This window comes from Psammomys obesus, unplaced genomic scaffold (assembly GCF_907164565.1).
Source record: "Psammomys obesus unplaced genomic scaffold, mPsaObe1.curated_primary_1811, whole genome shotgun sequence".
NCBI lineage: Eukaryota > Metazoa > Chordata > Mammalia > Rodentia > Muridae > Psammomys > Psammomys obesus.
This window is the reverse complement of record NW_026594311.1, coordinates 2791025-2803875: the sequence shown is the minus strand read 5'-3', so window position 1 is coordinate 2803875 and position 12851 is coordinate 2791025. Positions and strand designations below refer to the sequence as shown.

At 46.0% G+C, this 12851-nt stretch overlaps 1 protein-coding gene across 2 annotated transcripts in view; it reads left to right on the top strand.

Annotated features, from left to right (window-relative positions):
* The window catches only part of Szt2 (SZT2 subunit of KICSTOR complex), a 44543-nt gene that overhangs the window by 565 nt on the left and 31127 nt on the right, over positions 1–12851 (top strand). For both annotated transcript variants that reach the window (XM_055618401.1, XM_055618400.1), the window contains exons 2-7: positions 3129–3254; positions 4675–4848; positions 5129–5299; positions 8464–8595; positions 9413–9554; positions 9936–10042. In XM_055618401.1, coding sequence (XP_055474376.1) covers positions 3129–3254; positions 4675–4848; positions 5129–5299; positions 8464–8595; positions 9413–9554; positions 9936–10042 — 852 coding nt within the window. The remainder of the gene's footprint in view (positions 1–3128; positions 3255–4674; positions 4849–5128; positions 5300–8463; positions 8596–9412; positions 9555–9935; positions 10043–12851) is intronic.

The following is a 12851-nucleotide window of genomic DNA, read 5'->3' as shown; positions in this document are numbered from 1 at the left end:
TGTGTGTGTGTGTGTGTGTGTGTGTGTGTGTGTGTGTGTGTGTGTGTGTATGTGTATGTTTTGACATTCAGACTCGTGCGGGGAACCTGGCAGTATTTATTCTCATGAACAGAGCAGAAAACTGAAGTCAGAGTAGATATGAAGTGCCGTTTCATGCTAAGATACCTTAGGATTACTCATTCTACTCGAACTAAAGGATCTGAGAAGGCAGCAAAACCTTAGATTTGGCTAGAATATCTAGGACCCCAGAAGAGTACTTCAATAGGAGGGAAGGATGTGTTAAATGATAGATAGTAATGGCTTCTTGTTGAGTTCCTCTTGTTGAGTTCTTAGCATGCCAGCCACCGATCTGAGCACATTCACATTCCGAGCTCCTTTGCAACATGTTATAGTTATAATCCAATGTTTGTTTATTCCCGAAGCTCAGTTCTTTCAACCCTATCACCCCCTTTTCAGGAAACTGAGGTACAGATATTAAAAGAAACTGTTACACAGATACTATTAGGTCTAGAACTCCCAAGCAAATGATTTACCTCTGGATCTACAAGTTGTCCTCTGACCTGCACATGTGCAGTATGACCATATGTATGTGTCATATGTAGGAGCACACAAGTGTGTGTGTGTGTGTGTGTGTGTATGTAGAGATGTAATAAAGAAAGTACACATGTGAAAACTCTATGGATGAATAGTGTAGGAACAGAATGCCAAGGGGAAAAAAAAGTGATATTTAGAGATGTTAGGCTCCCAAAAGAGAAAAACGAGTACTACTCTGGACCCAGAGTGGGCTGAGTGTTAGGGTGGATTCGGAGTGTAAGACAGATGGATTCCTTAGCTTTGTGGAATGAATGAACATTGGATTATGGTAGATGTTGCAAAGGAGTAGCTGAGGAAGCATAATGTTTAATGGAGCATTTAACCGTCTTCCAAAAGCAGTTAGATGGAACTCAGGAAGTTGAAGTTCTTTTAAGTATCTAATACAATCCTCATGAAATAGTTACTCTTGTTATCCCTGTTCATGAATGAAGAAACTCGCGGAGCCAGCATTTGGTCCAAGGTGCTTTCAAGGACCAAGTGCTTGCTTTTACCCTAGTGGTAGATGAGGCGGCTGAGAGTGGGGAGAGAGAAGCCTCAACTTGAGGTCATGCAAGAGGTTCAGGTTTATAATGATGAGAAGCTTCAGATAGTTGGGGAAGGGAGGTATCTACATTATTTTGTGGGAAGACAACACATGGTTTAGAAAAGGCTCAGATAAGAGTTTGGACCTTAGTCTCAAGGAAGAACAAAACCCAGAAAAAAAGGAAGCACCGTGCCTGGCAGCACTTTAGACCTCTTGTAGTGTGTAGGCCTCAATGAATACCATAAATAGCACCAGCCTTCCTCTGCCATTGGACTTCCTCCCCTGTTTAATTAGAATATCACTACAGAGATAATCTTTTTCTACTTGTTACAATTGAAGCCTGGAAAAAAATTCAGTATCCTGCACGATCACATGCACAGCATATAATAGAACACATTAGAATCCAGGCCTCTGACTCCAGAAGCCTGCTTTGTCTTATCCGATTGTTTCAAAAGTTGGGCACATCAGACTCAAGGGAGGTTAGAATTGAGGTCTTGAAGCTCCATGTGTATGTGAATGCTATGAAACATAACTAATTAAAAAAATTGTGAAACAGTAAAATGGAAAGATCCTCAGGGGAACTAGTTAAAATGTAGATTCTTGCGCGCTGTCAGCTCTTAATCCAGTCGGTCTCGGACGGTACTCAGGAATCAAACGCGCGTTTTAGTCAACAGCTCAGGTGATTCTGATGCACCTGGTGCTTGGCGCCCACTCTGAAACATATTCCAGCTGCTTAAATTATATGAAGCCAGCCTCCTGGTTCTGATAAAGTACGTCTTGAATGTAAGACAACTTAGGAGGTTTTGGAAATGTTCCCATCAAAGAGTCACAGATACAAGAGAATTTTTCTGAGAAAGCTATGCAGACAACCCTGGTTTCAAGATGGATTCTATAAGAACTGACAGGTGAACCAGACATCCGTTTGGCCTTGGAGAAATCAGTCATTCAAAACAGTGTTGAAAGCAAGAGAAAGGTAAAGAAATGGAAGCTATACATTGTGAAACTGGGTGCGCGAGCACACTTCCAGAAGTGCAGTGGCTGTTGCCTGCCCTCTGTCGGGTGTCTCATGCGGCCAGCTCTGCTGGAGCTTCATCACCCGATCCTCCCAAGACCTTACCCAGGATCAGTTACTTTGTTTCTTGCTCTCATAAAACCTCATTCTTAGCCCTTAGCACACTTACTCAGTTTGTAATGATGTAATAATTAGGGCAGTTATTCAATTTTTGTGAACTCCAGGCAAGTTGGTCTGCTGGAAGTACAAGCTTGGGAAGAGGTGGAAAAACCTGGGGAGCGGGGTACCCAGAAAGGTTACTGACCGAGAATTCAAGCCTATTAAGATTTACCACGGTGACAAAATGACAGTTTTCTTCCTGTGAGCGTACAGCCGCCATAGTATATTGTAGACTATGCATATAGGGAATAATACACTCCAGGTCATCTTTGGCAGGGTTTGTATAGTAGAAAAGTAAGGTTACCACCTCTGAAGGCACTAGGGGTGGGGGTGGGAGAAGGGGTCAAAGACAGATGGGATGGGACAGGATAGGACACAACTAAAGCATTGACATTGACAAGCGTGTGAATAGAGATTGTGACCCACAGGAACTTAGTGTGAGATCCCACCTAGGAGGCTTCATTCCCTCAGAAATCTTATATTTACTCAGTGAAGGTTTCTCTAGTGTCTGCTGTGGGCAAGACTGAGGTAGTAACTGGCAAATGCTTATGTAGCAAACTAGAGACTCACTGGGTCTCATATGAATCAGTTTGCCAAGCATGGGGGCACAAAAACAAGATAGAGCACCTCTCCCACCTCTGGGAGCTTGTGGTTTGTGGGAGAAACTCACATAAACATTCGTGGAGCCATGCTGTAAGACGGTAAGCTCTGTGCGGTGGTCTGTGTTGGGAACACTTTTCAAAATACCTTCCACTCCCTGGGTGGGCTCCTTGGGCAGGTTTCTGGCATGGGATGTATAGCCTGGGAACTCAGTGTTCTTTTTCTTTTCTCTCTCGTTAGGTGGAAGAAGCTGGGCAGGTGTTTCTGTTAATGAAGAAAGATTATCGAATCTCCCGAAATGTTCGCCTGGCCTGGTTCCTTAACCATCTGCATCAAACCATTCAGGCCACACCCCAAGAGTTCCTGGTACGTCCTAGTGAAAGGTGGGAGGTGAGGGCCTGGCCCAGAAGAACCTCTCTGTTAGGGCTCTGAGGCTGGGAGGGGCAGTGAGTGGCTTTGCCTGCAGAATGCTTCCTTCAGGGAAATGTGTTCATTCTTTTTCCAGCCAGTGAGGCACTGGAAGGGTCCTTGGTTTATTGAAAGTGAGGCCAGTGGAGGGTCATGTTGGACATAGAAGGCAGGTCTAGGGAGCGGGTGTAGGGATTCCCTTGGACCACAAAGCTGCACTTGAGGCTGGTATTAGATTGTGTTCCTTTTACACATAAGGACAATGAGCCTTCCAAAACTTAAGGCCCTTTTCTGCAGCCTCACAGCTACTACATGGCCAAATTGGATTCAGAGAAGAAAGGGAACTCTTCCCGCCCTTCCTCTTTTAACTTTTTAATATGTCTGTGAGTGTGTGGCACGCATGTATAGGTGTTAGAGAGGCCAGAAGAGGGCATCAGATGCCCTGGAGCTGGAGTCACGGGTGGTTGGGAGCCTCCTGACACACGGTCCTCTTTGAGAGCAAGCCTTTTTTGTTTTTTAATTAAAAAAACTTTTTAGCTGGCAGGTAGTGGCACATGCCTTTAATTCCAGCACTTAGGAGGTGAATCTCTGAGTTCAAGGCTAACCTGGCCTACACAGTGAGTTCCATAACAGCCAGATCTATCCAGAGAGAGCCTGTCTCAAAAAACCAAAAATGAATGAATGAATGAAAGAAATAAGATTATTCTCATATATTACATCTCAATCACAGTTTTCCCTCCCTCCTTCCTCCCAGTTTCTCCCCCCTCACCTCCCTTCTTCTCCACATCTACTCCTCCTCTCTTTGCCTTCAGAACTGAGCAGCCTCCCCGGGGGTATCATGTTGCAATAAGACTAGGCACTTCCCCTCATATTAAGGCTGGACAAGGCAACCCAGTAGGAGGGAAAGGGTCCCAAAAGCAGGTAAAAGAATCAGAGACAGCCCCTGTTCCTATGGTTAGGAGTCCTACAAGAAGACCAAAGTACACGACCGTAGCACACATTGGTTTCGTCTGTCAGCCCCTGTGAGCCCAGGTTAGTTGATTTAGTATGTTTTCTGAGAACACTTGCAGGTTTTTTTTTGTTTTTGGTTTTTGGGTTGTTTTTTTTTTTTTTTTTTTTTTGTTTTGTTTTGTTTTTTTTGTTTTTTTTTGTTTTTTTTTTTGAGACAGAGTTTCTCTGTATAGTCCTGGCTGTCCTGCACTCACTTTGTAGACCAGGCTGGCCTCGAACTCATAGAGATCCACCTGCCTCTGCTCCTGAGTGCTGGGATTACAGGTGTGCACCACCACACCAGCTAGAACACCAGCTTTCTTAAGCATTGAGCCATCATCTCTCCTACTCCTGCCCTCTGCCCTCTCTTTCTCTTCCATCTTGTTAGCTTCAGTCTGAAGAGGAGTTGGAAGTCCTCAGTGTTTTGCCCCCTGGATGGCAGCCAGATGAACCAGTGGTCCCAAGGCCATTCCTTCTTGTCCCCTCCACTCGGGTCACCTTCCTGGCTTGGCAGTATCGTTTTGTTATTGAGCTGGACCTCAGCCCGTCTACTGGCATTGTGGTAAGTTGTTTGAGGAAATAGTAACAAAGACGGGATGGGGTGAGGAGGAGAGATTTCTGGGAGAAGTGAAATCAGTCTCAGCCTTGTGGGGAAAAGACAAACCTGTGAATGAATGGTGAACATTCAAAGGCAGGTCCTCGTCCATGTCTATGGGGACCCAAGTCAACCAGGATCTCAACCAAAAAGAGATCCTGCTGACCTTGGAAACCTGCTTGTTTCTGTTTTCTACTTATAGCTGCTTTGGACACCCTTGTGAGATCTCTCTCTTCATTGCTCACAGGATGATTCTACAGGGGAAATCTTGTTTGATGAAGTTTTCCATGCTCTGTCCCGGTGTCTGGGCGGGCTGCTTCGGCCCTTCCGAGTGCCTGGGTCCTGTATCGACTTCCAGCCCGAGATCTATGTAACAATCCAGGCCTATTCCTCCATCATCGGCCTGCAGTCCCACCAGGTAGTGCATCTCCTCTCCAAGCCTGTACCGCAGACTGAATTTCTGAGAGCCTATTGAGACAAAGCCCTTATCCTCTCTTTACTGTTTATACCCAGGTACCAGGGCCGTTTTTCTGTCCTCTCTCGCCCTCCCTCTCGTTACATATAGAGTGTGTGTGCCTGCCTGTGTGCGTGTGCATCTGTGCATGTACACCTTGGTGGTGAAAGTCAAAGGACCGCTTGTGGGAACCAGTTTTCTCCTTCTACCATGTAGGTTCAGGGAAGGAACTTAGGCCATCTGATTGATGGCAAGTATCAACCTGCTGAACCTTGTAACTGTCTGTCCATCCTGTCCCTGTGTCAGTTTGTGTGTTCTTCCCTCCCAGTCTTGACCAAGTCCCATGTAGCACAGGCAGACCTTGAGCTTGCTGTGTAGCCAAAGATGACCTTGAACTTCTGATCCTACTGCTTCCACTTCTCAAATGCTAGAACCACGGGTGTGAGCCACCCAGGGCTTCAAGAAAGCTCAAAGGTGCTCTATCAGTTGAGTTGCAGCCAAGCCTCTGCTGGCTTCTTGAGCATGTGTCATATTCACTCTTGCAAGTGTCACCCCTTGAAAAGCATTTGCTCTTCGGGTCTTACAGCTTTCCTCTGCTTAGCTGGCATTAGTTAGACACACGCTTCTCTACCCATCCTGTAAATGTCTTTGACTATTTTTTTAAAGAAAGGGTTTTCTGAGGGCCCTGTGCACTGTCAGGGGTAATGCTGACTGCAAAAGTAATTAAAAGGTTTCTCTTCTGGCAGAGCAGCCTATCATAAAGTACTCCTGTTGGAAAACACTCAAGTCTGTTCCTGAAATACTTGTTTTTTCCTTGGATAAGCATTGGACCAGTTTCCCTTCATCTGCTCTTAACTACCCTCAAGTCATTGATACTGTTCCTCACGGCTGTAGTGTCACCCTCGGCAGTCAGATTTTCTTTGAGAGCTAGATGCCAAGAATAGCACCTAAAGGTCTAAAACAAGTAACAGAATAGTTGGTACTTGCCAGGTCTCAAGGCAGGACTGCCAGCCCTCTGCCCAAGTTTCAGGTGTCTCCCAGCCATTAACTGGTGCTCGTAGGCCATATCTCCAGACAGAGGCCTGGCTTTGCAGAATCCATGCCAAGTCAGGAAAAGCATCATCATTAGGTAATCACTCAGATACTATTCCTCTACACTAGAGCCTCACCTGTACCCTGTCCAGGCTAAGTCCTGGGGGCACAAATAAATCAGGTCCTGTCTTTGTCCTGATGGAGTAGTTACGAGCTTAGGAGGGGAGAGATAATGTCAACTGAGTACGGCAAGAGCACTGACAAGAGTTCTGACATAGATGCTGTGAGAACACCAAGAGGGACCATCCAATAAAACCCACCAGTGACAGAAATCTTTTAGACAAAGCCACCTTTAAACTGAGTCTTTTTTTAAGACAGGATCTTGCTAAGCAGACGTGGCTAGCCTGGCACTCTCATTTTCTGCCTCAGCTTTCCAAATGCTAAGGTCACATGCATGTGCCATCATACCCGCTCACTTACTTCTTTTTTAGTACTAAGGATGGAACTCAGGGCCTCATGATTGCCGAACAAGTGTTCTACCTTTGCATCATCTCCCCAGCACTCGCTCGCTTGCTCTCTCTTTCTCTCTTTTGGTTTTTGAGACAGGGTTTCTCTGTGTAGCCTTGGCTGTCCAGGACTCTCTCTGTAGATCAGGCTGGCCTGGAACTCAGAGTGATCCACCTGCCTCTGCCTCCCTTAGTGCTGGGAATAAAGATGTGTGCCACCATGCCTGGCTCCCCACCTTTCTTTATACTTTCTAAGACTAGTCAGACTCAGAGATAGAGTCTGATTAGATTGGCTTTGATGTCACTGTGTACATTTGACCTTATAATGCTTCTGCCTCAGTCTTCCAAAAGGCATTGTTAATGTTTTATAGAATTTCTTTATAGTCTGTTAAGTGGGTTAATCCTTCCTTCTTCATCCAAAAGAGGAGGAAAACATCAGGTACTTCCAAATAGATGACTCATGTACTACGTTTTTGTAATATGAGCATTGTCCCATGTCAAAAAATACGATTTTTAATGACAGCTTTCTTTTTTGTGATCTTTTGAATAAGGCTTCAGCCCAAGATGGCCCAGTACTCAAAGTGTAGCCCAAACTAGCCTCTGACTCTTGATCATCTTGCCTTTGTCTTCCTGCTGGGGTTATAAGTGTGCACCGCTGCTTCCATCTGTGAAAAGTTACTGTTTTATCCTGATGTCCTAAACAACAGGAGCACATTCTCATATTCCCGTGATTCCAGTTCCTGGCATTTCTCCTTCTCACAGACCTGGAGAATGTTCATCCCTTGACCCTTAGCCAGTCAAGAGCAGGGAAGAAAGAAGCAGAAGTAGTTGTTTGGCAGGAGTGCAGGGAAGGGTGAGGGCAGAAGGGATCCTGAGGGCCACCCTAAAGACTGCAGGCCCGAACACAGGAGACACTTCCTCATCGTTGACGTAGAATAGAAGGAAAGGGCCCATAGAGAATGAGTGTGACATAAAAGGTCCAAAGTGGCAAGATTGCCTTTGGGCGAAAGAGGAGGAAGAGAAAACAAGAGCACAGGTGCCGTACACCTGTAGCACCTTCAAGGTGTCAGGGGCATGCAAGTAGTCCATCCTCTAGGTCAGTGGTGAGTTCCTAATGGCTGACTTACTGTCTCCCTAAAGAAGAGTGGGAATTATCTACTAAGAGTCAAAGGAATCAAAGTATCTTCATTGGGAGAATGAGGCTTTTAACCTTTAAGCAGAGAAAGGGTCCAGAATAGCTTGTATGTAAAGCATATTAAGGAAAAAAGGAGCATGGATTAGAATAAGAAAGGCTTTTCCAGGCAGGGGAGTAGAGGCTTCCAGATTGTGGAAGGTGCTAGAAGATCCTATCACTGTTAAAGGAGAGCGTGAGGGGTGAGAAGCCCAGGGTGGAGGACTAGAGACATAGGGACTTTGTGAAAACCCTGAGTTGGTCTTGCAGTGTTCCTGGGTTCAGCGCAGCAGCAGACTCTGAGGAGGTAGAGCTGGGTGTGGAGAAGTTGGGGCTCCCAAAAGGGAGCTGTGTAGACTAGGGGTGTAATGCCCAGTGCTCCGCCCACCGCATCTCAGTCTTTGCCTTGTGCTTCTCAGGTTCTGGTGCAAGGCTGCCTTCTGGACCCTTCCCAGCGGGAGGCATTCCTACAGCAGGTGTATGCGCAGCTCTGCCTCTTTGAGAATAAGGTGGCCGCCATGCTACAACAGCAGTATGAGCCCCAGAGCCAGGTAGGTGGGCAAGAAAGAGGACAGAGGACACTCAGAGGACAGCTGAGAGCTAAGGGCAGAGGGGAGCCATGTGCCGATAGAGAGGGTAGAGAGAGCAGAAGCGAGTCCGGGCGAGGGGCGAAGTGAACCAAGCATGGAGCGCTAGTGAACAGGCTCCCTGCCAGACAGAGGCGGCTGAGATAGAGCGGCACAGCACAGCTTCATGCTTGGGGGAAAGCGTGAAGGCCACTTGCCCCTGGGGTGTTTGCTTGTGTTTTCTTTTCTTACATCTCCACTCCTGGATCTGAAAGTGAGCATGGGTAGCTTTGATCTCTGTTTAGTAGTTGTTTGGCAGTTGTTTATCTTGATTCTTGCACAATCAAGATAAAGCCGTTTAGCCTGCTGGAGTGTTCTGCCTCAGTATTTTGGAGACTGCCAAAGTGGCTGTGCAAACAGTGTGCAGTGACTGGTTATGAAATACTTGGAACAGTGATGGGGAAATGTAGAGAGACCGCCTCAGCGTAGTCTGACACTTCGTGTAGTGCTTCACTCCCTTCCCGTCTGAGGCTCGGCATCTTAGCACATGCTGGGCACGAGGATACAGCAGAACTCACCTGTAGAGTAGGAAACTTGGGGTGCTTAGGATTATAACTGTCTGACTTGGGTTTACTGGGCCCTGAGGGTCAGTTTGAGGTCTGGGTGTAGACTCAATGACAGACCATGTGACTGGCAATGTGAGAGCCTAGATTCAGTCTCTTGCACCCAAGGAGAGACAGAAAGACAGATGGGGCAACATTGCTATCTGTCCCATTCCTTCTTTTCTATAATTTCGGGCCAGGCAGAAGACCAGTTCCCAGATTCAGGGGAGTCCTCAGGCCGGAAGGTGGGAGTCTCCATGGTGACAGCTGATCTTGGGCTGGTCAGTATGATTCGTCAGGGCATCTTGGCGCTGCAGTTACTGCCCTCAAATTCTAGTGCAGGTCAGTAGAAGATATATTGTTATAAATGGGGAAATGGGCTCAGAAAGGTTAGGGGTGTTTGGCAAAAATTGAGGCTTCCACAGGACTGACGGACCCGGGAAAGAGGTCCTGTTTCCATGTTTGTGAGCTGCAAGTTTCTACTAATGCATCTTCCCAGTGTTTCAGCACCAGCCTCCCTCAGACCCTGACGGGACCCTGTGACAGAAAACCTGGCAGGAGCACTGAGGAAAGAGGCAGGAGAAAGGGGGAGGAGAAAGGTGCCGGGGGTTCGTAAAGTGTGCTGGTGGACAGACAGAGCAGTTGTCAGGGCACTGTTGAGCCTCCTTGTGACTTTGGTGTAGTCATTGCCTCCAGAGCCACCTATCTTATTTCCTGTCTCAGGTATCATCGTGATCACAGATGGGGTGACCAGTGTCCCTGATGTTGCTGTGTGTGAGACACTTCTGAACCAGCTCCGCAGTGGCACGGTGGCTTGTTCCTTTGTGCAGGTGAGGACTCTCTAGGAAGAAGTGGGAAATGGGAATCTCACAAAGTCAGGAATGGCCGGTTACTTTCTTACAGAGGAGATTTCCCAAGTGAAGATGATGACATAGTTCCTGGGGAGAAAGTGCCAGGTGTAGAGCAGGGTAGGTGACAGTGGTGGGAGAGGACTCTCGTCGGTTTTCCTCAGGGTTTGACTCTTTTCTTAACATGTTGTGAAGGAAAGAATGGAAACTTTGACACCTGAGTGAGTTCTAATCCCATCTGCCCACTTAGTTACTGCTTTAGCTGGAAGGATCAGAAAACCCAGCTTAACCAAAAGTTAAACCAGAGTTGGAAGGAAGGCCTGTTCAGGACACTGTCACTAATTTGGTTGGATGGACTGCAGGGCAGGAAGCAAGAGCTTTGGGAGGCAAGGCCTGAGGTTGGGCGTAACCAGGCCATGAAAATGTGATTCTGCCATGGAAAAAGTTTAAGTATAGTTCGCTGAGTGATGAAGGTTTGTGGATAAAGAGTTGGGCTTGTGTGCTATAGGGACATTTTTACTGCTCAGTGGTGTAAAGACAAGATGACAAATTCAGATTTGTGCACGTGTTGGACCTGTGGTTGAGTTCTGCACAGCAGTGAAGTGTGTCACCTGTAGAATTAAGCCTGCCGAGTTGGAACCTTGGCCCTGCTTCTTAGCACTGGGACGTTGAGCACATCACTTTCTCTCTAGGTGGGATCCACCTGTCCAAGGAGGTTGTGAGAGTGCCTACCTGATGGGCGAGCCGATTTAAAGTTCATGGGTGCGCACACTTGGGTGTTCTTTGAGGTAGCTGGCAGTTGGATCCACAGATCTTGGTACCCAGGAAGTAGCGGTAGTTGAGAAGTAGACATTTTAGATTTGTCAGGCTACACATACTAATTGAGAAAAGAGGAGGGTCTCGAAGGCCCCCAAGGAGCACCAGCAAGCAGTGGAGGGCTCTGGTTTGGAAAGTGTCATGTCAGAAGTCAGAAGTTTGGAAGGAAGGAATAATTAACTTAGTGAAGAGCAGCAGAAAGATAAGTAGAATGAGGAATGAAAAGTGCCCTTTGGACTTGTTCATTAGGAAGTCATGCGGAAATGTTTTAGAGTCATTTCAGTGAAGAGGTGGTACAGGAAATGTGCATTGCAAAGGGCACAGAAGAGAAAGAAGTGAAGACAAATGTTGATACAAGAAGTTGGCTAAAGTGAGGAACAAGAGAGAATAGTAGCCAGAAAAAAATAAAAGGTGAAAGAAAGCATGTTTTTTGGGGTGGTTTACTTTGCTTGGTAAGGCAGACAGTTAAACACAGTTCTTTTATTTTATTTAATTGGCATGCATTCATTTCGTAGTGATAGGTTTCATAAACATTGTCAAGGACATATTTCATATGCTGTGGCCATAGTCACTCCTGTACCCTCACCTTTCTCCCCCTCTCACTTAGCCTTTGTTCCCCAGTGTCACTTCTTCATGATGTTACCAGATATGCAAATGCTTTTATTTGTCTGCATAAAATCTAGATCCACAAATGAGAGAAATGAAACACTTGTCTTTCTTAGTTTGGCTTTTATTTTCCTTAATGTGATCACCTTCAGGTATATGACTCTTCTTCCTACAAGCCTCATGATTCTTCATGACTGAACAAAGCTCCATTGTAGACACTAGAGATATGGCTCTGGTCAGGAGGACCCAGGTTCAATTCCCAGCACCCAACTGTCTGTAGCTCCAGTTCAAGGGGATCCCACACCCTCACACAGACGTGCAAAATACCAATGCACACTTTAAAACAAGCAAACAGCTAGGTGTGTTGGCACAGGCCTTTGATTCTAGCACTCTGGAGACAGAGGCAGGTGAATCTCTGAGTTTGAGGCCAGCCTGGTCTACAGAGTGAGTTCTGATCAGCCAGGGATGTTACACAGCAAAACTCTGTCTTGAAAAACCAAAAACAAAAAAGCTCCAGTGTGTATATAGACCACATTTTCTTTATTCATCTTTTGTTGGACACCTAGGCTGATTGTCTATAACTTGGCTTTTGTGAATATGGCTGTCGTAAATGTAGATGTAAAAGTGTCTCTGTGACGTGTTGACTTAGAATCCTTTAGGCACATATCCAGGAGTTGTCTATATGGGTCATATGGAAGTTACTCTTTTAATTTTTTGAAGACCCTCCATACTGATTCCCTTAGTGGCTGAAGTAATTAACATTCCTCCCAGCAGTGTGAAAAAGTCTCCTTCTTCTGGCATCCTTACTGGCATTTGAGGTTTTCTTAGCAATAGCCACTCTAACCAGGGAGATGGAATCTGTGTAGTTTTGATTTCCTTTTTTGTTGACTTGTTCATAGTTCTAAGAGGTCATAGTGTCCAAAAAGGGTTTAAAAATTAGGAGGAGGAAAAAAAAAAACAAACCAGAAAAATGATCTGATAATATCAAGTTCCTAAATTAAATTGGCTCTAGAAACAGATGGGACAATTCTTTATGGACAAGGGTCATTCTTTCTTTGAGACTGAAACTTAGAAAATAAAGTACAGGTAAGTTCTGTGAAAGGTCTCTGATTCTCTCAGAAGTGGAAGGTGACGGTGAATACATAAGGAGGGGAGGGCAGCACTGGGGAGAAGGAGCTGCCCTGAGGACAGACCCCAAGAAGTCCCTGGGTGGGGTGTTTTGGTGTGGCGTAGCCTACATGGTTCCCTTCATTAAGCTGCCAATGTACACTGTGACCCTGGTTGGGATTTTGAGATAAGAACAGAAGAAAATAGAGGGTAAGCTATTTGACAGTGATGTTTTCAGGGTTGCTTGATTGTAGGGTCCAGG